The sequence below is a fragment of the Quercus robur genome, chromosome 9 (genome assembly GCF_932294415.1).
Source record: "Quercus robur chromosome 9, dhQueRobu3.1, whole genome shotgun sequence".
In the NCBI taxonomy this organism is placed as follows: Eukaryota; Viridiplantae; Streptophyta; class Magnoliopsida; order Fagales; family Fagaceae; genus Quercus; species Quercus robur.
The window spans coordinates 5,994,877-6,022,302 of record NC_065542.1 but is presented as its reverse complement, the minus strand read 5'-3'; the positions used below and the strand labels follow the sequence as shown (position 1 = coordinate 6,022,302).

The following is a 27,426-nucleotide window of genomic DNA, read 5'->3' as shown; positions in this document are numbered from 1 at the left end:
AGGGGATATCTGGGTGACGGACAACCCCAGATACTGTAAGAGTTCCCTATGAAGTGTAGAAAGCGAGAATCGAAGTCCAGCCTTCAACGCCTGCTCGTACACTCCGACACCGTCTATCCCTTCATAGTAACACTTCTCCGACGCGTAAGGTAGACGGATGGAAACATAATCAGGGATTTGGAAATTGGTCCTGAAGGTGCTAAAGTGTTTCTCCCTGATGACGGATGTAAACCTATGCACCGTCCACTCTGGCAACATGATGAACTGCCTTAGTCCATCAGCACCTACAACGGACTCCAGTGCTTGATCCCCGTCGTCATCGGAACCCTCTATTTCAACTATCTCCACATCCTCATTTGTTGAGGATGAAGAGGAGGCAGACGGACTCCTATCTTCACCGGGGCTCTCTTGGTCTTTATGACCGGACGGGTATACATCCTCGTATTCCGTCCCGTCACGAACCACCGACTGGTTACTTGACGCACTAGATATTTCCTACAATTGACGATGAAACCTAAGACTGACGGGTTTGAAAGTATTGACGGGTATAGTAAACCTATCAACAATGTAAAGACGGAAATAAAGCTTGATTATGGTATTAAAGTACTTACCACACTTAGCAGAGGATAGATGACGGTTGATGTAATCGGTAGACACTCGTCCTCGACGGATTGCTCTGACAAGGTTGACGGCTTCGCTCTGACAAACAATTTCTGATTGAAAAGTGTAAAAATGAGAGAGTGAGGCGCCTTATATATATAGGAGATGCACGGAAGACGAAGCGACGCTTCGATCCTATACAACGACCAGTCAGAGATTGACACGTGGCATGCTCAATAAATGTTGACAACCTGACAGTACGTACCGACAGATTTGTACCCATCATGTAGCCGTCAACTCGATGAATCTTCCTCTGACGGGTTGACTCGTCTGGAACCGTCATCCTATTTTGTACAAATCCGCCAACCAGTTGTGACAACTTAAGTCGGTTTTTCTGTCTCACGGATCCATTTCCGTTATAAAACGCCCGTCAGACCCCTACGCTATGATCGTCACCCCATTGATCCTTTGTCCTAAAAAGCTGACGGACCATTGGGGTGAAGGGGGCAACTGAAGGTGATAAAATATTGGGCCTGATGGGCTTACCTTAATGGGCCTGACGGATTGGGTCTCTTGGGCCTGTGTAAAGATGGTCTCAGCTTTGAAGGCCCATCACTGACTGACACAGTAAGGGCCCATGATCCGAAACGTCCATAGCCCAAAAAAACCCTAAGATCCGGAAATGGGAATCCTTGCTCACCACGCTTAGAAGAATTGGGAGTAGAGTCCCACATTGAAAAGATGTGGAAACCAAAAAGGAAAAGTCAACCCTTTATCACTATAAAATGCCTAATACCCACAGAAATCGAGGTACGCTTTAATAAACCCTCTCTAACGCACTAAGTAAAACAGAGGAATTCTAACTTGACCGTCGGAGAGCTTTTGGCCGGCACCACACTGGTGCTCTCTGAAGGACTTCTTTCGATTTCTTTTGTCGTGCAGGTTCGCTTCGAGTCGCGAGTACGGTGTGACCCATTGGTGACAATTTTCGACGTCATCAAAATGCTTTGTGGAATTTTTTTTTTTAAATTATTATTTATTAAGAGAATGATGGAATGCTTGGATTAGACATAATAATGCTTAGTGGATTTTGGTTCATAATATTTCTATTTCTTTATAAATATTGTGCTTTTTTTTTGTGTAGAATCTTGGCTACATAAAGGAGTGTAATCAAAGATTAAATAGATTTTTGTTGAGGTTGTGTACTGGCCTAAGCCTTAACTTTTGCATGAGTATAAGGAAACTAGATTACAACAAGTACTAGCTAAAAAATACTGTAATTAAATCTTCCATTGATCTCTAAACAAACATTAATTTAACATAATTCAATGAAAAACTGGGATTTGGCATAAAAAATATTGTCAAGTTGAGATGATTCTCCTTGTTCCATGGGATATTGCTTGTGCTCATGTAAATTTTGTGTCTAGCTGAACATTAATGGAAACGCGTTAACAGCTTGTACTTTCTTTACAATTCGTAGCTAATGTTTAGTACGGAGAATCCTCCTTTTTTTTTCAGATTACCAAGCATTCAATCGAATCCTAGTCCAATAGAATCTCGTCAAAAACAATTATCAAGAACATGTACAATTGATTCATTAATTATGCATACCACATATAGAACAAACAGTAGGGAGGTCCAAGCCTATTGAACCTGATAGTTCACAAGCCGGTACACTATTGTGTAAGGTTGTAAGCTTAGCCAGAGGAAAAAATGGATTCCGGACGTTGTTTGAGTTTCCAGACCCAACTCCAATCCAAGATAGTGAGATTCAAAAAGGGTCTATTATTTTCTTAATAGATGAATAATCTTATATTTTAATGACATTGTTTTCTCTTTTTCTATCTTATTTTTTTAATGAGAAGAGCTAAATTTCAAAACCTCATTTCCTCGTTGTTATAACTATATATATACTTGTGTGGATTTGTCATGTAAATGACTTTTTAAGTGATTACTCAATTGATATTTTGACGTAATGATAAAAATTGATAATAGATGTTACAGATTCTGCTACTTATATATAGTATATACATAATATAAAATAAAAAATAAAAAAATTTTACATCAAGATCAAGTGACAAAAGATAATTATATTCTTCACAATTCTTGTCTTAGATCTAACAATAACACTACTTCTGATTTTACATTTTTGTATTATGTATTGCTGTCTTGGTTCCTAGGTTCCTACTTTTTAGGTTTTAGTGTTTTACCCCAAAATTTACCTTAGAACTATTTCTTTGGAGGGAGACAGAAATGCAAGTTGTCCCTAATTTCCATTGTGTGTACATGGAAATTGTATCGGGCATCAAAATTCAAGTACATAAGTTCAAAAAAAAAAAAAAATGCTAACTGCAGTACTCAGCAAATGTTTGGACCAACTTTTTGACAGCCATAATAATTAATAATTGAGATCCAGATGTACGGAATGAGTCATTGACACAAAGAACCATGGCTCACAACGGTGCTATAGAGAGAACATCCACCATTAAAAAGATAAAATAATATAAGTTAACAGAGCAGGGCTTAAAAAAAAAAATTATAAAAAAAAAAAAAAAAACAGAGCATTGGGAAAATATGCCTAAGATCATAGGAACATGAGAAAATCCATATTTCACATGACAGGATTTTTACGATCCCGACACGTGTTGTGGCGGTGCTCCAAAACAAAACGAAAAAAAATACGTGTATTATGGTGAATATCGATCTCCTTTGTCCATGTAAAGTATAACACTTGTATCTCACCCAAACAATTACATAATCCAATTATTTATTTATATTTCATTTGTGATTTCCCAAAATAAATACGATCCTACACACTTTGTTTTATATAATTTGGTCAAGTTGTTTCTCAAAAAAATTTGGTCTATGTGGACAATCTTAATTTCCAGCTGGACCTAAAATGGGATATGTGTATTGATGAAAACTTTAAAAATCAATGTAAAAAATAAGGATTGATTTTTATTTTTTATATTTCTTTTAAGAAAACAATAGGTTTTCATCCCTTTTCAACGTATAAAGAGAGGGTATTTTTAAAAGGCCTATAGCGTGATGACACTTACCTCCCTTTCCTGTCATGAGTTGAACCCGTATATAGAGAAGACAAAACATTTTTAAAGAAAAAATCAGCCTTAGAAACTCTGATATATATATATTTTTACTATCAATAAGTCAAAATATCAATATATATATATATATATATATATGTGAGTACCTAAGGCATGCTTGACAACGTCCTAGGCATGCTTGCAGCGTCCTTGGCCGTCCTCGGCATGCTTTGCAACGTCCTCGACATGCTTAAAGAAATAGTGGTACACTACTCCTTCGCTTCAAAGCTTATAAGGTAAAAAGTGGGGGGATTTCTCTTCAATGTGAAACGTTTAGGACGTTGCAAAGTATGCCGAGGTCGGCCAAGGACGTTGCAAGCATGCCTTAGGTACCCACAATAAAAGGATCCTTTTATTGTAGGGACAATTTTTGCCTAGACCAAGTGTTGCACTTGTAGTCATTTTTTGGCTTGGAGAGTCCCACATTGGAAGGAAAGCCTTCCTCTTCATGCCATATAAGGGATGACCAATGATGATAGAGTACCACTAATTTGGTTAAAGAAGTAGTGGTACATTACTCCTTCGCTTCAAAACTTATAAGGTAAAAAGTGGGGGGATTTCTCTTCGATGTGGGACGCCTAGAACGTTGCAAAGCATGCCGAGAACGTTGCAAGCATACCTAGGACGTTGCCAAGCATGCCTTAAGTACCCATAATATATATATATATATATATATATTGTATAAGCGAGATTTAGATCAAGATCTCTTATTTAATAACAATAGACTCTATTAGTTGAGCTAACTTGAACCCATATGTTATTATCAAGTTAAAATATCAATATATTTTTTTATTGCTATATAGGCAAGATTCAAATTAAGATCTCTTATTTAATAACAATAAACTCTATTAGTTGATCTAATTTGTACCCACATGTTTTTATCAAATCAAAATATCAATTTTTTTTTTTTTTTTTTGTATGTGAGTATCAGATCAAAATCTCTTATTTAATAATAATAGACTCTATTAATTAAGTTAATTTGAACCCACGTGTTATTAACATATTATTTGAATTTCTTTCATCAACATATTATTTTATATTTTTTGTAATTTGCCCTTAAGGAGTTCGGGTATTTCTCTACTTACAAGGGAATTGGCATTCATTCTAACTTCATATTCTCATTGTATGGTGTTGACAACCAATAAATGGGTCATTCTCATTTCTTCTGCTAGGGAAAAAAATAAAGTTATCAAGGAACATTATCGACAAGACAAGACGTGTGGCACATCTGAATAATTTCAAAAGCAAAAGAACATGATTCCTGTAACTTCTAAATTAAAGTCAACTTGTAGAGCAGCAAAATCAAGTAGAACAGTAAATCATTTACATTTAAAAACTGAATTGACTTAAAACTAGAAAAGAAAAAAATTCATTGACAAATTTGCGAGTCAAATACTTAATAATTAATTTATTTATTAAGGTATTTATATGTTAAGAGTCAACCGTCCCATTAAAAAACAAGTATTTTGCACCACCCACAAGCCTGAAATGAGAGTTTATTCTTCACGCCTTCAAATTTGAAGAAAGGGAGGGAATGACTGGGGAAAGCATATAAGCAAATAAGCACATATTTCATGTTATATTATAATGTTTTCCTCAAGAGTGGAATATAATATATCAAGTTGACTTTAAATAAAAATTATACATATATTTAATTAACATGTATTTATATAAATAGAGAAAACAACCTCCTCTGAATGAATGCTCTCTACTAAGATACTTGGCTTAAAAATGATGGATTGGGCCAGCTGATAAAATCCCTAGAGACATGGAAGATCCCATGCTTCGATTTGTACACTTCAATTATTTCTTTTAGTTTTTTAACTTTCTTTCTACATCTTTCATCAACTCTCACAAAGAATTATAATATTCCTAACCATTATAAATATTTTGTGTGGTTGAAGTGTCCTAAGGAAACCGTTAATAATATTGACTTTTTTCTTGTATATATAGGTGGAGTTAGAGAACCATTTTGTGGTGTGGCCTAAAAACACAAACATAAACACAAACACACACACAGAGACAGAGAGACAGAGATGAGGAACAATCAGGTGCGTTTGAACTGTGGAATAACAATGCCTGTCATTGGACTAGGCACTTATTCCTCCCAAAATGATAGGGAGACAACAGAATTAGCCATTCATATGGCCCTCAAGGTACAAACCGTACACACTAATCGTTTATTACATAAAAATAAAATAGAAAAACATCTTCTTTACTTTCTTTTTTTTTCCTAATTTTAGTTTTTTTTAATGGATATTTCACCACAATTAAATCTAAGGACACAACAATTTTTCAGTTATTCATACTCTTTTTCACTATTGTTAAGATAGTATGTTGTGGTTAGCTCTACTTAAAATACTATCAGTGATAAGTTCACATGAAAATGATTGTGAAGATTATTGTATCTCTAGCATGCTCTTTCACAACAAATAGCTCTTTATCGAAACAGATTATCATTTTTCATTCTTTTATTTTCATTGAATTATATTTTGTTTTCCATTCTTCCATAACTAAGTATTGGTTATTAATTTGCTATGGTTGTTTTGCAATGTGCAGTTGGGTTACAGGCATTTTGATACAGCAAAAATATATGGGTCCGAGCCAGCAGTGGGAAATGCTTTAAGAAAGGCAATTCTTGATAAGACAATAGAAAGAGAAGACGTTTTTGTTACATCTAAACTCTGGGGGAGTGATCACCATGATCCTGTTTCAGCACTCAAGCAAACTCTACAGTAAGCATCAAGCACTAAGCACATGCATTAACATCCACACCACACTTTCAAAAAGTGAAGGAAAAAATAATCTAGAGGAGTTCTTTTATATTCTCCACTTTACTTTGTTTATTCTATTGCCTAGCTTCAAAAATCTCCCTTTATGTTCCAGAATCCAAACTATGTTAATGCACTAAAAGAGCATCTTCCTATCTCAGCTCAAGGAAATATATATAATACCCTTTACCAGACAAATCTTAGATAACAGTAGCTATATATGTTAAACGTAGATACAGCTCTTAAAAATATAGTATACTGTATTGATCAAATCAATGTAATTATATGATTAAATTCAATTGTGAAATAAAACATACAACACCTAAACTGTACCTAATCCTTACCTCATCACCTTTAATTTTTTTTTTTTTTTTTTTTTTCATAAAAATGGAACAATCTTAGATAATACCCAAAATCTCATTCAAGGCTTATAAGATAGCAACACTAAAAAGACTGCATGTGGGTGTGCAACGTATCTTGGTTTTATGCTTGTTTAATATGTTAGCCAAATCATATGAGATCGCCTATTATATCTATAGGTCTAGCTAGGATATTGAAAACAATGATAGAAAACCATGGACCAAAAAACTATGGCCTAGAAAACCAATGTTATATGAGACTGAGAATATAAAACACAACCCATCCAACCTGTCAAAAAAGTTCTAACTATTCTAGTTTTTGTTTTGGTTTGCATTGGAAATCAGGAACTTGGGAATGGAATATTTGGACTTGTACCTAGTGCACTGGCCAGTTAAGTTGAAGCCATGGGCTTGTGATTCAGTTCCAAAAGAAGAGGACTTTGAAAAACTAGACCTTGAGTCCACCTGGGCTGGAATGGAGAAGTGCATGGAGATGGGGTTGTGTAGGTGCATTGGTGTGAGCAATTTCTCTAGCAAGAAGATCGAACGACTGCTAGATTTTGCTTCAGTGACTCCAGCCGTCAATCAGGTATACTAAAATAGTCATACTGATGTGCAAAGTCACTGGCATGACTCAACCAAAGAAATCTTGGGTTTGTTTGGGCACTAAATTTAAATTTATATATATATATGTATATATACCAAACGTGAATTCTACTTGATGATCAGCCAAATTAGTTGAGAATATATATATTTTTTAATAATTGTTGAGAATTTTTGTACTGAAGTCTTCATGTCATTGTCATTGTGGTCATCAATCGCCATTGTCAATAACTGATATATATTTATTTCATGTCAAATGCTGTGACAATTCTATTTCTAGTCCAAAGTACATGCACCAATGTTAAAATAAAGTGGTATTCTCTAAATTGTGACGTTAGGTTTGAAATTCATTGAATTGAACTCTCTCTCTCTCTCTCTCTCTCTCTCTCTCTCTCTCTCTCTCTCTCCCTCCAAGGGAAAATTAAGCTTTTTTTAATTTCCATACGAATCATGTTTCTTATTTGGCTACTAATTCATACTATATTTAAATTGAAAGGATAAGAAATATTATATATATATATATATATATGGGTTGGATTCAAGTTACACGTAATATTACGCAATTGAAATAGACGTGATATAATATGTATAATACTAATTTGCATAAGTCAAATGATTTAGTAAATAAAAATGTTTTTTAACTTAACAAAGTCAATCCAATAGAGTGCCTTGTACACAAAAATGTCCTTCAATCGTGCCTCCAATCCAGGAGGGAAGAACCCAAAAGAGCTTTGTCACATTAGCAATATAATTTTTTTTTTTTTTTAACAAACATTAGCAATATAATAGAATAGGCATTATAGGTAGTAAAATACTCGTGTGCAAACCAATTATATATTTTTAAGACTAATCAACTCCTAAGAAAGGCTAAAATATTTTAAAACAACGTTGCTAAGCTAACTACTAATTAAATTTACTTGTAATAGGTGGAAATGCACCCAATGTGGAGGCAAAGCAAGCTCAGAGAGACCTGTGCAGACTACAAAATTCATGTAAGTGCCTACTCACCACTAGGTGCACCCGGAAATGCATGGGGATCAACAGCTGTGGTAGATAGCCCAATCATCAAATCCATTGCTCTCAAACACAAGGCAACCTCAGCTCAGGTAGACTTAGTCTCATTGTTAACATAACATTCTCCTAGATTTAATTTGAAAAGTATAAAACTTGGGTACAATCCTTTAAGTATTTTACATAACGTTTTCCATTAAATTCAATTATATAACTTATTGACCATTAAATTCAACTATATAACTTTTTGACCAATAGAGTCATATGATTGAATTTAATACGTAAAGTACAAATACAATATGGAAGAAATTGTTCCAAAATTGTCCTTTTATACCATGCACCGATAAATTAAGTTGTAAATCATGCTAAGAGTGCCATATCCAATTACATTTTATCTGCAAAAGATTACCAAAGACTCAAAGTTTGCTTCAAATTATGAAGGTTGCTCTACAATGGGGAATATCGAAAGGATCAAGCGTGATAGTCAAGAGCTTTAATAAAGATAGGATGAAGGAGAACATGGGGTCCTTTGATTTGAAGTTGGATGACCAAGATTTCCTTGAGATTGACAATTTGGAGCAGAGCAAGACCATGAGAGGGGATTTTCTTGTTAACCAAACAACAAGCCCATACAAGACACTTCATGATTTGTGGGATGAAGATATTTAACCATAACTACAATGCTGTACCTTTTCTTCTTCTTCTTTTTCTTTTCTTTTCTTATTTTGGTGGTTTCAGTTGTACTTGAATGTCGAGGGGGCGGATAGAGTTACAAAGTCTCTGGACTGCAGGGATAAGCAACCATATCAAACCATGTCATTGTAAAAATAAATCCATTCCATCAGTTCCTTTAATATTCATATGGAGAATATTTTCTCACTTTGAGCTTTTTCTACTAAAATACCACTTAGTTCCTAGAATCAAGAGTCCACATTATCAAGTTGTGAAATATGCTACTAGTAAGTTGTAGACTTAACTTCTTTCATTACTTGTTAAAGTGATAAGTTATGATTAGTGGAACGAAAAGATGAAAATATAAAAGAAAGAAAGAAAAAATGCATTAGTTGTATTGGTGGTCTTCTACTGATGAGCATTCCAAAAGCCTGAATTTGAAAGTTGGCATGGATAATTGGAAACTAAACACCCTTCAGACTTTGATTCAATTTTCCAAAGATCTGAACACAAGTTTCTATGTGCACAACGGAAGTGCTCTATTTGTTTTTAATAGTAAATAGTTGCAAATCCTTGTGATGCGTGAAAAATTTTGGTGATTCATTTTTTTGTTAAATGAAAAATGAAAATAGTAGGTGAGACTAATAGTTGATACAATATATTAGATTTTCTAAATTAAATTACCTATACTTGATATTTGATTCTTCTCAAAAAACAAAAAAACAAAAAATTGTTATTTGAAACATAATGCATTTCACATTCAATTATTATACAAGGCGACATATTTGAATAATGCAATATGTGGTTCAAATATGTTTCTAACACTCCTTACAAATGGTTCATCCTCTATACATCTTGAATGACCCAAAGAGGAAGCAAATATAAATAAATACATCACTTATATTAGATAAAAAAAAAAAAAAAAAAAATACAAGATTTCAATAATATAAGAAAAATGTAATTTTATCAAGAACCTACTAACACTACGCTGAGAAAGTAAGATAATTGTCAATAAAGTTGCTCCACTTTCTACATAAACCTCTCCAGTCTCCTCCCAAAGTATCATTGAAGTGGACTGAATGAACCAAAGTGAACCAAATAGACCAAAGAAATGGACCAATTGGACCGAACTGGACAAAACTAGACCAACAGGAGCAAAGTGGACCAAATAGATCAAAGTGGATTGAAATGCTACACTGATGTGCCTTAACAAGAATGTAGCAACAATAAATACCAAACTTCAATTTTTAAATATTATTATATAGATATATAAACAGGACAACAATTGCAACCCCTTTTTTGTCTAATCTAAAACAGTGAACACCAAATGCAATTCAACAATAATTTTAGCGATAGGAAAGTGAAAAGGAGTTGGGCAATCAATAAGCATGGCACATCATACAATTAGAATAAAAATTTTATTAGAAAAAGGGAAAAGAGGAAGTTCTAATAGTTAAAAAGAATATAAGAGGTGAACAAAAACAAGAAATTTTTATTTCCTTTAAATGAAAAGCATACTGTACACCAAAAAAAAAAAAGTTCAAAACTATATAAGGTTCTTTTTTTTTTTTGGCTATTTAAAGTTCATTTAATACAAGTCTGAGGCTTACTTCAGCATGTGCTCTAATTTTCAGTTGGTTGTCTACCATCTTCATTGGTCTCCGATGAAATGCCCTGCTCAATACACTGAACAAGGAAATATACAGATAAGGAATCAGAATAACATTCTAGCAGGTCCAAACACAAAGAACACCAAGCACAGATGAAGTATTGTGAGATATCCACACACGCAATATTAGAACTCTATCGATAGGAGGTCAGTATCTTATAATATTGATGCAGTGCAGCCATGAAATAAGAGACAATATGCGAGCCACTGACGTGTGAATTCCAATTTAAGTAACAGTTGTACGGTTTTAAAGGTCTGGTCATAAGTATTCTGAAGAGTAGTTTGGGTTGTTATTTTACAAACTATGGTTAGTTGTACAACAAAGGACAGATCTGTGAGTTTTGCAGCTCCTTTGAATTTAAAGGTTTTTGGTAACTGACAAAATCGTAATGACTTACTCCAGCTATTATACCTATCATATTGTGCCTATGCAGGATGCTCTTTGACAGCCAAAGGCAGTTCTATAATATTATGGTTGATTTAGAAGCTAAATTCACTCATAATTGGATCCAATACTATCACATTAATGCCACCTACAACTCTACATCCAATTTTGCTAAAAGTTAAAACTACTAACTACATCCGATTTCGTTATACTCCAAGCGCTTATACGATATCATTGAGTAGTGTGCATTCCTTGTACTCCATCAGTAATATTGCTAATGAAGACCCTAATTGCTATTATTTTTCACCAGTCATACAACTAGCAACTCTTAGTAAAGTGCACTTACTTTTACCCATCACAAACCTCAAACACTTTGGTATATGAGTCATCTTTTTTCTTTCTTAAAAAAAAAAAAAAATTATTGGTAAGTAACACACGCCAGTTGGGTCTTCAATAGTCCCCTTTACAACCTCAAATTGAGCCATTCTACTTTACCTATCAAAACCCTACAACCCTGCACACTTCCCCTACCAAATAGCCACCAAATAACTAGTAATAAGTCATTCTGGGTTCAGTCCAGTTGAGCATCAATCCACCATCTGAGCAGATAAGATCAGGTAGGGTAGGCTCACCAACTGCACTTCCATTTCAAGTTTTTAGTCACAGGTAACACCAGCGAGGCAAAGGGAAGCATGACAACTCATGGCAAGGAAAAAGAAGGCATGAGACACGTCATGGTGGCACCTAGATCTGACCTCCACGACTGTGTTTTGGCCTCCCACAATGGTAGCTACCAATGGCACAACTTAGATCTGGCCTCCTACGACAAGATGCAATTGGCTATTAGTGTAGAATCCACTGCTGACCAAAGCTACAGTCGAATCAGCTGAAATGTGTCGGGTCAATCCGGGTCAGGCGGGCAGGTGGGCTGGGTTGGGTACCATGGCTATTTGCTCACCCATACAAATAAGCCATAAAAGCTCTACTATTTTACTGCTGCCCAGGAAATCCTGCAACCTGCTTGTTCTCTATTTCAAACCCCAAGCCCACCACAAGCCTCAACCAAGAACCCTAACTCCAAACCCCAACTTTCAATCCCTCACCCCACCACAAGCATATATAGACAAATTCCTAAAATATGTCCTCATATATTGATTGGAAACGCCATACCTGAAGAAGATAACTGTGCAGCCAATCCAATGTTTGTGGGAACGTTGTTGCTGATATATTGGCAACCGTCAAACCCTATTCCAAGAAAATAAAACAAAATCAGGGAAAAAATGATAAAGAAGATGGCTGGCAACACTGTTTAACATTTTCAAACTCCTAATACAAAAAAATTGGAAGTTTCCTTACACATGTAACCATGATACACAATCCTAAAACTAACAGGAATGCAAAGGTACTAGTTGTGGACACTTTGAAATCCAGTAATTTGACAAAGTTAATGCTCTTAAATTCAAATCATTTGCAGGAACATGCCTTCAAAACAGAACAAATCTCACTCTACATTGTTACCCGACTGAACTTGATGTCAACATCTTACTGTACACACCAATAAATTGTTTTTAGTAAAGAGTTAGTGTTATTCTACTCAAGGCATAAGAAAGCTCCTGCATTAGCTCACTTACAAGATCAATGCATAAAACAAAAAAGAAATCCATGATATAGACATTCATCAATCTTCCCAATTAAAAAAGTTTCCCAAATATGATTTGCTTTATTTGTTTCTCTCAAATTCAATATTAGCTATACGGTCACACCTGAATCAATAAAGTTGCTGTAGAAATAAGCAGTCAATTGTTAATCTTTTGATGTGAAGATCCCTTAATATGATTAAAGGCTAAAACTTATTACACACGTCACATGTGTGTATACACAAGTTTTATAACTAAAAACGTGGGTTCAACCCAAGATTTCAAACTTAAAATCATGGGTTGAACCCACGTTTTTAGTTAAAAACAAGTATAACAAACAGTGCTCATAATTAAATAAGCGATTTTTAACAATTGTTATTCTGTTGATCTGAAGGTCCCTTAATATAATTAAATAAGTGATTTCTTAATTACTACTAAAGATGCAAAGACAATAGCAACCCTGCTTGCATCCTACTAACTAAAAAAAGAAACAGACATGAGTGGGTATTACCTGTGACTTGAATGAGCAAAGATAGTCCTGAATGGTCTTTAAGTTGGTCATTAGCTTATCTTTATCCTGCAAAAAGTGAAATATTTACAAGAAAAGAATTTTAAAAAAGATAAAAGGTCAGAAGAAAAACTTATCTTGTTATCAGCAATATACAGAATGAAGCAAAGAATATTTTATTTATTCAATAAACAACTAAGACAATATTATAGAGGTAAAAATGAAATAAAATCATAAGAAATGGACAGGATCCAGAAAGCCAAAACCAAAGGTTCTTTTGCATTCACATGGTCAGAATGAAAGAATTTAGTGCTATATTTCGAATAATCAGAAAATATAGACAAAACAGGCATTTATATTTATATCAGACAATTTTGACCCCAAAAATAAAAATGTCATAAATATAAATGAAAAAAAGAAGGGGGGGAATTACCCTCTATTTTGAACATGTGTTGCATTGTTATCTAGAAGGCACCTATATTCCAGTGGAGAAATTACAAAGTTGTTGGGTGTTTCCTAATCCAATTTCTAGGATTAATTTTCCCAGACAACAAAGGAGGTCAAATGCTATTACAACTTAGCATTTGCTCTCTCTCTCTCTCTCTCTCTCTCTCAAACTCCGTGCTGAACCAAATTGACTTTGGCATCATCTCTTTTCAACTTGAACTTTTCCCATACAAACAAAAAATAAACTACAAGGACCCAATAATGCAGTGTAATCACCCTATATTACTTTACTACTAGATAAACTACAACATGATTTATATGCTGAACATTCTTGTTAATAGATACCAATATAAACTTGGCATCATTAGTACCTGGACTAGAAATTTATCATTAAATGTACGAGTCGAGATCCACTCCTCTAGTAATGCCTGCACATATAGCTTTATTTTATATTTCTGCATTTCTTAATTTAAAGAATCCTAGCTGAACTTACATTATAGTATTATGAAAACCATAAAAGTGCATAAAAACATCCCCATACCTTATGATCAAATTCAGACATTTTCAGAACTATAGGTACAATTATTGGTTCAGCACCAGACTTCTCCTTCCTAACAGAAGCATTTCCGTTTATCTCTGGATCCTTAAGACTTTCACCTGCATAACCAAAAACAATTGGAAAAATTTGCAAATTCCTATTAATACTTTTCTCATTCATTATATAAGAATACAAATGGTCATGTCAGCAATCTCAGAAGGGATCTAAAAAATTTTAACAAGATAGCAGAATCCAGAGTGTAAATTGACCTTTGCTACCAGGGACACTTCCTGCTAGGCTGAGAGATTCAAGAGTATCTGAGACTTTATTCATGTTATCAGCCAATATCCCTTCTTCTGAGCTCACATGCCCGGGACAGTTGCTCTTTTTACTGTCACTTCCACAAACATTAGTAGAATTATTTTCCATTTCTGTTTCTGTACCATCACCGCATGTCACAGCTACCTGATTAGCCTCTTTTGATTTTTCCGGCACATTAGCTGGTGTTTTACTTTCATCATCCATCAAATAAATGCTAGGATCTATATGTATGCCCTACCATTGTGATAATAAATAAATAAATGTAAAAAGTCAATCATAAAATGAATACACCATGCGCAGGAAATATACAATTTTTTATCATATCCCTCATGTGAAATCATTAAAAGAAATAACAAACAATTACTAAGCTGATGAAGAACCTTAAGCATAACAATAATCAATACACTGATACAGTTTAGCATCTTCTGATTCTTCTCTAAGAAACTTACAACAACTTGCCCTTCTTGGTCACTTAGCAGATTATCCTTAAGATTTTATTTCCATTTTCATTGATTTTGGAAGAGACCATCTGTTTTGCAAAAACTGATGAAGAGCCTTCCCTAATAAATGCTAGGATCAAAATTTCCTACACAGAAATGGGTCCTAGTCACTTTGTCAAATCTTTTATCAATTGTATAAATAAATAAATTGATTTTATGTTAAGAATTCAGCAGAACCTTTACATGTACAAGAAACAATGAGTAGAAGTAGGAGACTTTGAAGGTGTTAATGAATTGGCAGATTGACTGGGATGCAGGGTAGGTCATTTAAAAATGAGGCATTTGGGCCTCCCAGCATGGAGGGCACAAGGAATACGGAATGTGGTGACTGAAAATATAGAGAAGATTAGCAAGCTGAGGAAAAAAAAAACTTTAGGGGGTTGAGGGGAGGGGGGTGGAGTTACACTGATCAAAATTACTTTGTCTACAGTGGGAAATGCACAGTTGCACTGAGGAAGTGCCATCATTTTACAAAGCACTACATTAATTATTAGTGGAGGGCTTTAAACATACCATAGTGGCATTCTTTAGATGGACAACAGCTTTGGGCAAAATATTGACAATTAATAACTTGGAGGAGAGGAATTGTTATTGTGAATAGATGTTTTATGTGTATGAGGCATGGTGAAGCGGCATATCATCTGCTCTTAACATTGTGGGTGGCACATGAATTGTGGTCCTTGGCCTTAAACCTATTTCGAGTGCAATGTAGGAGGCCTCATAGAGAGGTAGATCTTATTGTTTGTATGAATCTTCAATTGTAATTTGTTTTAAGAATGCATTATAATCATCCTCTTTTTCAATGAAAGTTATTACTCATCAGAAGCATATGTCCAAGAAGTATAGACTATAGAGAAACAGTTAACATTTTCAAATTGCTTGACAACACAAGAACTTTGGTCTCCAGTCTCACTTTCTGGATCTCTCAGGTAAAAATTAGGCCAGTGATAGAGTCTGGATGAAGAGGTAGGATAGGAAAAAGAGAGACTCAGGTGAGTTCAGAGTGGTAATTTGTGCCTAAATTTGAGTATTTGAGGGGATGGAGTAACGAACTCATGAATGGATTTCCAAAGAGGCTTTGGACTCTTTTTTTTACTATCTATCTCACCTTTGTTTTCCGATACTACTACTCATATACTCCTATTAATATTGTTTGTCTGTTAAGCAACCCATGGTATCATTTTCTTTCCTTTTCCTTCACACCTTTTCATTCTACTATACCACGTTGCGCCGACGAATCCTAGAACAAATTGTTAATGCTAAACAAAAAGAATTTAATAAATGGATTCTTTTTGAGTACATGAAAGACATTACTATTTAAAAAATTATAGCAACAGTGCAAGTGGGGATGAATGAAGGAAGAAGAGGATGAACAACCGAAGGGTAAATGTAATCTACAATCCACATAATTAAAACGGTAAACATACCTCAATTATAATTGGTTTTCCATCTTTCATAGCTTTCTTCAAATCACCAGCCAAACCTAGCCAGCAAAAGCTATGTGAATCAATAATCAAGACACTCGCTAGTACAATGATGCAATTCCCTATATAGTAGAAACTCTATAGGAGGCTCTCAAATAATCATAAAATCCAGATTATATAGTGGTAATTAAAAAACTATGAAAGGCAAATCTCAACAGCTAAATTATTTATCCAAAAAATGATCACATTAATTTAAACCAAAAGACTACCTTTACGAACAACTCTACACTCTCTACAAAATTCAGTGATTAATTCCTCAGAAGAGCTGAAGTCCCGGGCCCATACTGGAGTAGATGCCAATGGCGCACTAAATCATATATAAGAAGAGAATAAGCATTCTGATTTGGTCCACCAAAAGAAAATAAATAAATAAATAATTCCCTTGCTTTAGTGCTCAGTACTTCAAATAAAATTTTTAAAAAAAAAAAAAAAAAAAAGATGTTATTAAAGGGAGAAATATTTGTGCCAATAGCCTGCATATTCAAATGCACAACTGAGTTCTAAAATATTGCATCCTCTATTCTTCTCAATGACTTGGAAATTAAAATAAAATAAAATAAATTGTCAACAGCAGAAAACTGATAATATAGTCAATATGTGTAACATGTAATTCCAAGAAGGCATCTGCCTGTGATGAGACCCTGCTTTATGCACCAGGGGAAATCAAAACCCATTATCAACCCAGAACCAGACAACTTCCAACCTACACCCATTAAAACAGGTGAAGAAACTACGAGATTTTGGGTCTTGGGAGGATCAATCCTCTTCTATATAAGTATCTTCCTTTTATAAGTATCCCAAAACCCATTTTTATTGTCAGGAGCTGCTAACAAAGAATAGTCCCAGTAAAATGCATATGGTTTATCGCCAATATGTAGGCACAATCAGTAAACATCACCATAGGATAGGAGCATCTTTTACTTCCATTTCATCCTCCAACTGCAAATGACCACATGTGCACTAAAAAAACTGTCTTAATAAGCATCAGCCCACACAGATATCACTTAGTGCTTCCTCAGCCATGGAATTCCAGCAGAAACACTTTTAAAAAGTTCATTTTTATATAACTTCAGTAAGAGCAATGCTAGAGACACACAATTTTACAACCTCTTCCACAACTTTCTAGCATGGCAAGTTGTAATTGGAACTTCACTTCCCATGGGCCCACCACTGGCCACCAATTTCATTATGCACCAATCATAACAGGTCACATCAACAGTTGTGAAAATTTGTCTCCCAAGATTTATTGCTTCAGTAACAGATTAATGGTGGACACCAAACATCATTCCTAGTTGAAAGAAGGAAATTTGTGTACTGATATTCTTTTTATATTTGGAGTTCTGAATTGTTCCAAGCAATAAACTTTCTAGTATTGGAAAAGGATGAGATTAAGGAAGGGATAAATAAATTCGGGACATACTCTGTTGCTGTTCGTAGCAATTCATATACCATATCTGTCTGAAACAATGAAAAACACAGACGTCAAAAGGCATAAGTATACAACACATAAAAGAATCATCAAATCAATGAGAAGGAGAGAAATTGAATATCTTTACAGATATAAGGAAAGACCTGTAGGACATTCGGCAAATTTAGCCTTTGTGCCAGTTGAGTAGCAATGGTAGACTTCCCGACACAGGCAGTTCCACACACAAGAATTACCAATGGTACTCTTTGATGGTGAAATCTGAAAGCAGTGACACACCCAAAAAAAACCCACAACATTACTATACCATGCAATAATTAATAGCAATTAAATTTTTTACTTAATAAGAAATTTTTAAAATAATTATTAGAGATACAACCCAAGCATACAAGAAGTACAACAGACATGAGGGATAACATTTCAAAGAATCTATAAGATCACGATTTCCGGGTAGAGGAAAACAGGATGATTCTGAGAAACTAGCAAAAATGTGACAGAATCTGTAAGATAACAATTTCCGGGTAGAGGAAAACGGGATGATTCTGAGAAACTAGCAAAAAAGTGACTTAGCAAAAGATGCCTTTAGATCAAGGAAGAATTTTCGACCCCTCAAAGGACCACCTGTTTCTCTCCCACCAAATACAACAAATCAAACATAACAACACCACATTCCATGCTAGTTGCTTATGTCTACCACCAAACACACATGCTGCCATGTTAAACAAGTGTGGCAAAACCATGCTCCACAGAGAAAACACCAAGCATCACAGCTACTCAACAGCTGAGCAATGCAAAAGAAAGGGATTAACTGGCTCCATTTCCAATTTGCAATGTAAGTACATAGAATTCACATGAATGTGCTATTTCTTTATCAAGTTATCAAATGTCAGATTTCTAAAGAGGAGCTGTCTAATCGGGCCAAGCACAGAGCCTATAAATTCCTAACCCATTCCTTAGAGCCTACTTGAAAAGCCAAAGCTCTAATCATAACATAGCACATGTTCAACCCTGAACCAGCATAAAGAGGTTCATATAGCCCATAGCAATTTATTAAATTCGACTCCAAAATATCCTAACAAGGGAAGCTTAACAAGAGAAAAATATACACAACCAAAAACCAAACCAAATGAAACATCAATCTATCCACAAACTTATCAGAAGAACACTTTATACGAATAGCAGAATAAATCATGAATTGCCACTTATCAAAAAAAAAGAACAAATCATGAATTACCATTATGCAGCTACATGTGAAGTGAACACTGAAAGAGACAGCTAGCAAAATGGTAAAGACTCAGACCTATCTTCAATGGCTTACCTGGTCATCATCTTGTAACGATTAATGTACTCTTCCCCATAACCCCGTCGCTCCATAAGCTGCAAAACTTGTCCTGTTAGAAGAACCCTTTTTTTTTTAATTAGTAAGTGATACACACACCCAGTGGGTCTTGAACTCATGAGCGCACCCTCCACACTGCTTTTACAAGAGGAGGAAGTAACATTTGAGCTAAAACTCATTGGCGTACTAACTGACCCAATATCTAGGTAAAATAAAAATAAAAAAATTCTGTACTTATGATAATTGTTACTCCCTTACAATCATATAAAGCCATGTAAACCAAAGTTTTTCTTATCTAAGAAAAATCTCTTTTTTTGATAAGAGATTTCATTAAAGATCCGTTAAGTTGGAGGAGTAGAAAAGTTGAAAGATAGAAAATAGTGAGAGGATGAAAAAGTGGGAGGATAGAAAAGATTTTAATTTTCCACCTTTTTGTTGGTTAAAAGTGGAAAAGTGGAGGGATGAAAAAAGTGAGTTTGTATAAATTTACGCATATACCATTGTTAAAAAGTAAGTTTGTATAAATTTACTCATGGACATTTTTGTCTATTAAGCAGCCTCATTTTCTCCTTTCAATTTGCTCCCCATTTTAGAAAGAGAACTTTTTGGTGGGCCAAGGGAGAAAACACCTGAGGCCCTTCAATTTATTTTCTTTCCTCCCCACCCAACCAAACACACTCCAAAAAAGTTTTCCTTCCCATTTTCTCTCCAAAGATTTCCATCCACCCTATTTCAACTCCAAACAAACACACCCTAAAGAAATTCAAAGGGGTGCAACCCAAATACATGGGATGTGTACATGAGATACACCTACAAAACAAATTCATCAAAGAAAACCCCCCCTCCCTTAGTTTTTAGACATATTAAAAATAAAGAGAAGAATCACCTACAACATTGTTTGATCATGAACTGGTTCTAAGAATAAGGAAATCAAATATCCTAAGGGAAAACATAAATCCTGCATGCAGGGAGTTGGTTAAGTTATATGTATGGCATACCTTGAACAAATTAGCTTCCAAATCAGACTGAGAGCTGTAACATAATACAAGCATGCAAGTGAAACTTTTAACTAAATCTGGATAAAGAATAAAAAATTTAAAAGACAGAAAGAAAGAAGGCATACACATCTAGAAGACTGTTGTCTATGAGCAACTTCTTGAGTTCAAGAGCAATTTTGATAGCTACATGATTAGGAATCTGCAACAAAACAAGTCATAACACTTAACCTAGAAATTCCAGATATTTCATTATCTTAATTTCAGATTGCAAAATGCATGGATAAGCATATTTATTCCAATAGAAAAAGGGGCAATATTACCATGCGCTTAATTAAATTGATGTGAAGTGAGCAGGGCAAGTGTTTTGCAACTTATTGACTATCAACATGATGTGGTATAGATTTCGAACAACTCTAAAGGATGCTAAACAAATAAACTAATGCAAAATTAGACTAAAAAAATCAAATAAATAGCATGTATTGCTTCAGGTATTGAGCTAGATACATTCAAAATTATTTCCATATCCATTACTTATCCAAAAAAAAAAAATCAAATAAATAGCAGAAGAAAATTAATTACAGAAACATCATGGATTTTGGAACAAAAAAATTGACAAGTTATATAAAATAAACATTGACCTGGGCATGGATTTCAGACCTTAGTGACAGTTAACATTCTGCTGAGCAAGAATCTGGACAGAACATAGTAGTGATCTGCATTGTCACCCAACCAGACCTTCACCTATGATAACCAAAAACCCAAATGAAGCTTTTAAAGATAATAATAGTAGTAATTATTTACAAAAAAAGAATATACAAATCCACTGTAAAGACGGCTCTCATGGCTACTGACATATCTTTACATACATCATTAACCTAACTAACTAACCCTAGCTAGAGTACAAATAATTACAACATGTATGTACATATCATTTTTCACTTCTACTCATGCTATTTTAGGCTGGTGTAGTTTTGAGTACGATATGATAATTTGATACCAATGCTATTCCAGGCACCCAAAAGGCTCCATTGGTCTGTTATCTGTCATCTGATCACTTTTGGGTGTTAATGTGCTATTTATGACTGATTGGCTCTATCCATGTCAGAACGGAACATAGTAAGTTCCAGTTGGAGAAACAGTCTAAGTTATGCATGTGCAACCTCAATAATACTCCTCAAATGCTTGGTTCTGCTGATTTTACTCCAAATATATATATATATATATATATATATATATATTCTTGGTTGAGTTTGCTGCAAATTTTAGTTATATTTTGTTCACAGTCGATCCCAAGCCCAGAAAAAAGAGCAGGGTTGCGGTGAGTTGACAGCTAGAATAAAATTTATTAACTCTATTATGCATAGATCAACTACAAATAATTAGAGATGTAAATTATCAAAACCGTTCATAAACAGCTTGGACTTGACTCGAGAAAAAGCTGGTTTATGTTCATTTATTTAGAAATTTAACCAAACTTAAGCCCAAGTTTGGGCTCAACCATTAAATGAGCCAAGCACAATCATAACAGAGTGTTCGTAAACAAGCTCGTGAGTATTAGGCTCGATTTAAGTATATATAATGTTTAGATGGATACATGCATAAAATATAGTTATATAGACTTGAAATTAAATTGTTACATTCGTAAATAAGTTCATAAGATATCAAATCATTACTGTGACTTAATGATAATATATATAGTCATTTCCATTCGTAAAAGTTAAATATAATTTTTAACAACACAAGAAGTGGTGAATCTAATTTTTACAAGTTCATAAGCAAAAACCATCCTATCTAATTAACTCAAATTACACAATTTCAACTATAATGTAGTGATTGATCATTAGTATAAATTTGAGAAGGACTAAAAAAGATTGAGTCATAATATTTACTATGTATTTCAAAAAAAAAAAAAAAGGAAACGAATAAGTTAACTTGTACATGCAATTGAGTTAATGAACAATCTGAACATGACTAGTAGTACTATGTACAAGGTACAAAACCCAGAAATCTAAAACATGTTTAGTAATTCCAAAACATTTTCCGGGGAACCAAACAGAAAGGGAAAGAAAGTACCTTGACGAAGTCGTATTTGGAGGAAGCATTTCGAGAAGAGAATCGGATGGTGGGCAAAAGGGAATCTTTCTCTGTGTCTTCTCCGCTGTTATTAGGGCTCATAGAATTAGCTACTGCCACTCCTTTATCCTTCTTCATCTCTCTATTCTCTAAGCTCAAAGAAGAAAATTTTACTCAATTTTTAACATCAAAAATGGAAAATGGAAAGGAAACTCTCTCTCTTTCTCTCTCTCTCTCTCTCTCTCGCTCTTCGTTCTATGAGTATTTCCAGAAACAAGAAGAAGACACAGCAACAAAAAGTCAGTTAGTTTGGTTTTTTTTTTTTTTTTTAAGGTAAAAAAATACAAAAACTAAGCTGACATTTGGACTGATGTTACTACCAAAATTAATAAATTATTCGAGAAATACAAATATCATGTTGCACCTTCAAAGTAATTGGTTGTTAATGACTGTTCCTTGGTTGGTAAAACAAGTAACAACTTTCCATTTAAGATTTGGTAGATAGGATTAGTTATAACTTATTATTTAGAATTTGTTACAAATTTAGCGGTTCTCAAATTATTCAATTACTCCTCTAAAAATATAGGGAAAATTACACTTAATGAATTTTTTTTTGCTTTTAGCATTATTTTTTAAACATTTTAATTAGTTGTCAAGTTTACAAAATTATTTAACAAACTAGCATCTCAAGACTTTAAAACTCGAGTTTAATGTAGAACTCGAGTCTTTAACACTCGATTTGCAAGGGATGGCAAGCTAATGCCTAGAACTTGAGTCTTTAAGACTTGAGTTCCTGCACAGTAGGCTCAAATTCCTCTTTTTTCTTCTTCTTTAGCGTTTTCCATCACATGCCTTCTCCATCTCTAGATCTTCTTCTTCAGCATTCTATAGATCCGGCATTCTACAAATCTTCTTCTTCAAATCCAGTTTTCTTCTCCAGGTCGTCTTCTTTTTCTTCTTTTGATCTAGATCTTCTTTTCCTCTTCTTCTTCTTCTCCTTTTCTCCTTCTCCTTCATCAAATCTACTTCTATGGAACTCGAGTCTCTCCAACTCGAGTTCGACGTGGCTAAATTGTTCCACGCCAACAGTAGAACTCGAGCTTGATAGCCTCTATTCTTGTCATCGAACTCAAGCTTTTCAAACTCGAGATGCTAGTTTACAACATTGTTTCAAAATTGTGCTTATTTATTGTATTGTTTCCCACAGTTGTGCTAGCTTACAAATTACCTCTACACTTTCCCCACTTGTAGTTTGTCCAAAAAACACTTTACCCATCTGTGGGTAAAAGGGAATTAGCTATTGTCACTCGACTCACTCCTTTATCCTTCTTCATCTCTCTATTCTCTATGATTAAAGAGGAAAATTTTACTCAATTTTCAACATCAAAAATGGAAAATGGAAAGGAATCTCTCTCTCTCTCTCTCTCTCTCTCTCTCTTAGAGAATTTCTAGAAACAAAAAGAAGACAACAACAAAAGGAAGTTAGTTTGGTTTGGTTTGATTTGGTGTCTTTTTTTTTTTTTTTTTAAGGTAAAATACAAAAACTAGGCTGAGATTTGGTTGATGTTACTAACAAAATTAATAAATTATTCTAGAAATACTATGTCACAATATTTTCACAACAAATTCCAAGTAACAAGTTGTTACTGTTATCGTTTTAAAAACCGGACTAAACCAACCAGTTCAATTGAAAACCGAACATCAATCATGTCCAGTTATTAACAAAACCGAAAATTAATGTAAAAGCAAGAAAAACCGTTAACGACCGATTTAACCGTGAAACCTAAAAACTGGTCCAGTTAAATCAGTTTTGCTGATATTTGAAGAGGGACTAAAACAGTGAATTTTTCTACAGAAAATGCTACATTTTTCTTAGATCTGAAACGGTAGGAGCACAACCACAACTATGATTTAGGCAAGGGGAGAGAGAGAGAGAGAGATCAAATCCTCAAAAACTGCATGTTCTTCTATTTCTCAAGAGTCATCTTTGACTCCGCCACTCTTCAAAATGCAAAGAGAGAAGTTGGATCTTTAAAATTGAATTGTTTTTGTGAGAAGTACATAAAATAAAATAATAGGAGTAGAGGACTTACTGAAAATGGTTTTTGTGTCACTAATGTTGTATTCTTTTGAGAGGTAGATTAGCGGTGGATAATTAATGTTGTATTATTTTAGAGTAATGCCCAGGATACAAAAAAGTGCACAACTTTGTGCCATAACTCGCTACATGGTAAGTTGTGATTGGTGTAAGTGTGATGATGGGCCATGTGGGGACACACCTGCACCAATCACAACTCACCATGTGACTTTACTCATTATTTTAAGAGGGTTGGTGACTTTAATCTCTTGTGTGTGTATATATATATATATATATATAATATCATTACTTTTGAATTTATATTAATGTTGGAGGGTGGAATACTAGGAAAATGCTAGGACTACAATTTTTTACACAACTTGTTCACCTGGTAAGTCGTGAGTGGTAGAGTAGAAATGGTGGGTCCACAACTTCACCACTCACAACTTGCCACGTAAACAAATTGTGAGAAAAGTTGTGGCTCTAGTATTAATGATAATACTATTTTTTTTTTTTCAAAAGAAACATAAAATAATATTTATGTTTTAAATTGTAACTTTATAAGTTTCTAGTATCTAATTGCGTACCATTTATTTTACACTATAAGTATCAATAAAAAAAAAACTTATCATTATTTGTGTACCATCTAATTGTGTACCATGTGGCTTTACTTATTATTTTAAGAGGGTTGGTGACTTTACTCTCTTGTGTGTGTATATTTATATATATAATATTATTACTTTTGAATTTATATTAATGTTGGAGGGTGGAATACTAGGAAAATGCTAGGACTACAATTTTTTACACAACTTGTTCACCTGGTAAGTCGTGAGTGGTAGAGTAGAAGTGGTGGGTCCACAATTTCACCACTCACAACTTGCCACGTAAACAAATTGTGAGAAAAGTTGTGGCTCTAGTATTAATGATAATACTATTTTTTTTTCAAAAGAAACATAAAATAATATTTATGTTTTAAATTGTAACTTTATAAGTTTCTAGTATCTAATTGTGTACCATTTATTTTACACTATAAGTATCAATAAAAAAAACTTATCAAATCATATTAAACTTTATTTGAGGGGAGTCTAATTAAATCCATAATTTTCAATTATATTGTAAAGGATCATAAGGAGAAAATTGTTATAAAATAATTATCATTTTCGTAATGTTTATTTACTCTTTATTCTTATTTAGTATAAGGCATGAATAGTTGAAAAATCTTTTAACTATTTATATATATAATTAAATATGATAATTTATTAATATTATATATGTATTTAATTTTTGAATTTATTAATTAAATTATTTACGACATGAACGGTTAGACCAAATAATCGAGAACCACTTCTCTTTTCGATTTTTTGATCAGTCTGGTTTTTAAAACCATACTTTCCTCCATATTATTTAGAGGAAAAAAAAATTATTTTTGTGATTTTTATCTAATAAGCCACTAATTACATGTCACATTTCACTGACAACTGGAGAATAAGATGCTTTTGCTCAAATGGCCAAAAAATTTCAATGATGTCATTGCCCTGCTAGACTACTAAACTCTTCAAAACCTTGGTTGTGCTATTTTTGTCATTTGCTTTAGCAAATAGAAGCAGATCATCGGCAAAGAACATTTGTGAGAAGCAGGAAAAAATAGGTAACTAGCATTAATTTCATAACTATCTAGTTAGTAGTTAAGGTTTCAAAACTATTTTTTTTTATAGCATTTCGAGTCTTTTAAAGTCGATTTTGGGCAATAACTCGACCACCATACACTCGATCTCTATGCTCTAATTTCTTCCAACGTGGCATAGTTTTCCACGTGGGTAGACAGAAATCGAGTCTCTAAGACTCGATTTCTAAGTGTTTCTGGTTTTTTTTTTTTTTTTTTTTTCTCTCTGCTTTCTTCCCTGAAGTTCTGGTTCCTCACTGATTTGGTTTTATGTATAACACTTAGAAATCGAGTCTTAGAGACTCGATTTCTGTCTACTCACGTGGAAAACTATGCCACGTTGGAAGAAATTAGAGCATAGAAATCGAGTGTCTTATGGTCGAGTTATTGCCCAAAATCGACTTTAAAAGACTCGAGATGCTATAAAAAAAAATAGTTTTGAAACCTTAACTACTAACTAGATAGTTATGGAATTAATGCTAGTTACCTATTTTTCCCTGAGAAGCATGGCCCATCTTTTGATGCTTTGACTTTGTCCCATATTGCCATTCTTTTCCCCTTACATTTTTCCTTTATCAGACCTTCAAGAAACTCCATGCACAAAATGAAAATGTAAGCAGAGATTGATCCTTAATGGCAAAAAAGAATCCAATCTTCCACCATTAAATAGAAGGGAAGTGGAACTGTGGAAGTCGTTGTTATACAACTCAGAATTAGCTCAATGGTCTCGGGACAAAAGCTTACATTGGTGAACACTGCTCTCACAAAACTCCATTCCAAGCGATGGTGTGCTTTCTCCAAATCAATTTTAAATATCACAAACCCCTCGCCTCTTCTTTGTTTTTTTGGTTAAGGGAGTAGACTAGTTCCTGTGCTTTCACAACATTATCCGCTCCTCTTTTGCTCTCAATGAAAGCTGTTTGGAGAGGGGAAACAAGGGAGGATAAAAGGGGTTTAACCTTTAAAAAAAAAAAAAAATCAGTTGTTTTTTTCTTTTCACATAAAAAATCTCTAAAAATATTTCCTAAACTAATACCTTTAGAACGTCCGTTAACTTTTCTCTTAATCTTTTTTTTTTTTTTTTGACTGAAACTTTTCTCTTAATCTTAAAACCAAAATCTTGGACACAATTTTATATATCGTGTTACAAAGGCTTATGGGGTGGTATTGGTTAATGGTTTTTGGGCTATTTACTTTTGGGATTAGGCAGATTAAGGTTTTATCAAGGGAAAAAAACTTAG

The 27,426-nt window shown here is 34.0% G+C and overlaps 2 protein-coding genes across 6 annotated transcripts; one reads left to right on the top strand and one right to left on the bottom strand.

The window, feature by feature from the left end:
* The first annotated feature begins 5,670 nt into the window (after positions 1 to 5,670).
* LOC126698298 (NADPH-dependent aldo-keto reductase, chloroplastic) lies at positions 5,671 to 9,308 on the top strand. The gene is made up of 5 exons (XM_050395428.1): positions 5,671 to 5,860; positions 6,264 to 6,439; positions 7,180 to 7,423; positions 8,364 to 8,543; positions 8,890 to 9,308. The coding sequence occupies exons 1-5, from the start codon at positions 5,741 to 5,743 to the stop codon at positions 9,115 to 9,117; spliced, it is 948 nt and encodes a 315-aa protein (XP_050251385.1). The 5' UTR covers positions 5,671 to 5,740; the 3' UTR covers positions 9,118 to 9,308.
* LOC126698297 (uncharacterized) lies at positions 8,583 to 22,726 on the bottom strand. Of its 5 annotated transcripts, none has more exons than XM_050395424.1 (16): positions 22,446 to 22,725; positions 21,030 to 21,113; positions 20,498 to 20,571; positions 20,373 to 20,406; positions 19,354 to 19,412; positions 18,182 to 18,296; positions 18,030 to 18,067; positions 16,819 to 16,916; positions 16,553 to 16,608; positions 14,574 to 14,859; positions 14,308 to 14,423; positions 14,138 to 14,194; positions 13,323 to 13,388; positions 12,345 to 12,419; positions 10,731 to 10,806; positions 8,583 to 9,233 (listed from the first exon to the last, which is right to left on the bottom strand). In XM_050395424.1, the coding sequence occupies exons 1-15, from the start codon at positions 22,581 to 22,583 to the stop codon at positions 10,744 to 10,746; spliced, it is 1,359 nt and encodes a 452-aa protein (XP_050251381.1). In that variant the 5' UTR covers positions 22,584 to 22,725; the 3' UTR covers positions 8,583 to 9,233; positions 10,731 to 10,743. The 5 variants fall into 5 exon arrangements, with proteins under 5 accessions (XP_050251381.1, XP_050251382.1, XP_050251383.1 ...); XM_050395425.1 differs by lacking the exon at positions 8,583 to 9,233 and adding an exon at positions 9,834 to 10,325; XM_050395426.1 differs by lacking the exon at positions 8,583 to 9,233 and adding an exon at positions 9,834 to 10,316.
* Between the last annotated feature and the right edge of the window lie 4,700 nt (positions 22,727 to 27,426).

What these genes read in the sequence shown, in the direction of transcription:
- LOC126698298 (XM_050395428.1), top strand. Translation starts at nt 5,741, where the DNA reads ATGAGGAACAATCAGGTGCGTTTGAACTGTGGAATAACAATGCCTGTC. An exon ending in GCACTCAAGCAAACTCTACA is followed by an intron (nt 6,440 to 7,179) that starts GTAAGCATCAAG and finishes ATTGGAAATCAG; the next exon opens with GAACTTGGGAATGGAATATT. An exon ending in ACAAGGCAACCTCAGCTCAG is followed by an intron (nt 8,544 to 8,889) that starts GTAGACTTAGTC and finishes CAAATTATGAAG; the next exon opens with GTTGCTCTACAATGGGGAAT.
- LOC126698297 (XM_050395424.1), bottom strand. Translation starts at nt 22,583, where the DNA reads ATGAAGAAGGATAAAGGAGTGGCAGTAGCTAATTCTATGAGCCCTAAT. An exon ending in CCAAATACGACTTCGTCAAG is followed by an intron (nt 21,114 to 22,445) that starts GTACTTTCTTTC and finishes TGGTTATCATAG; the next exon opens with GTGAAGGTCTGGTTGGGTGA. An exon ending in TTGCTACGAACAGCAACAGA is followed by an intron (nt 16,917 to 18,029) that starts GTATGTCCCGAA and finishes TATATGATTTAG; the next exon opens with TGCGCCATTGGCATCTACTC.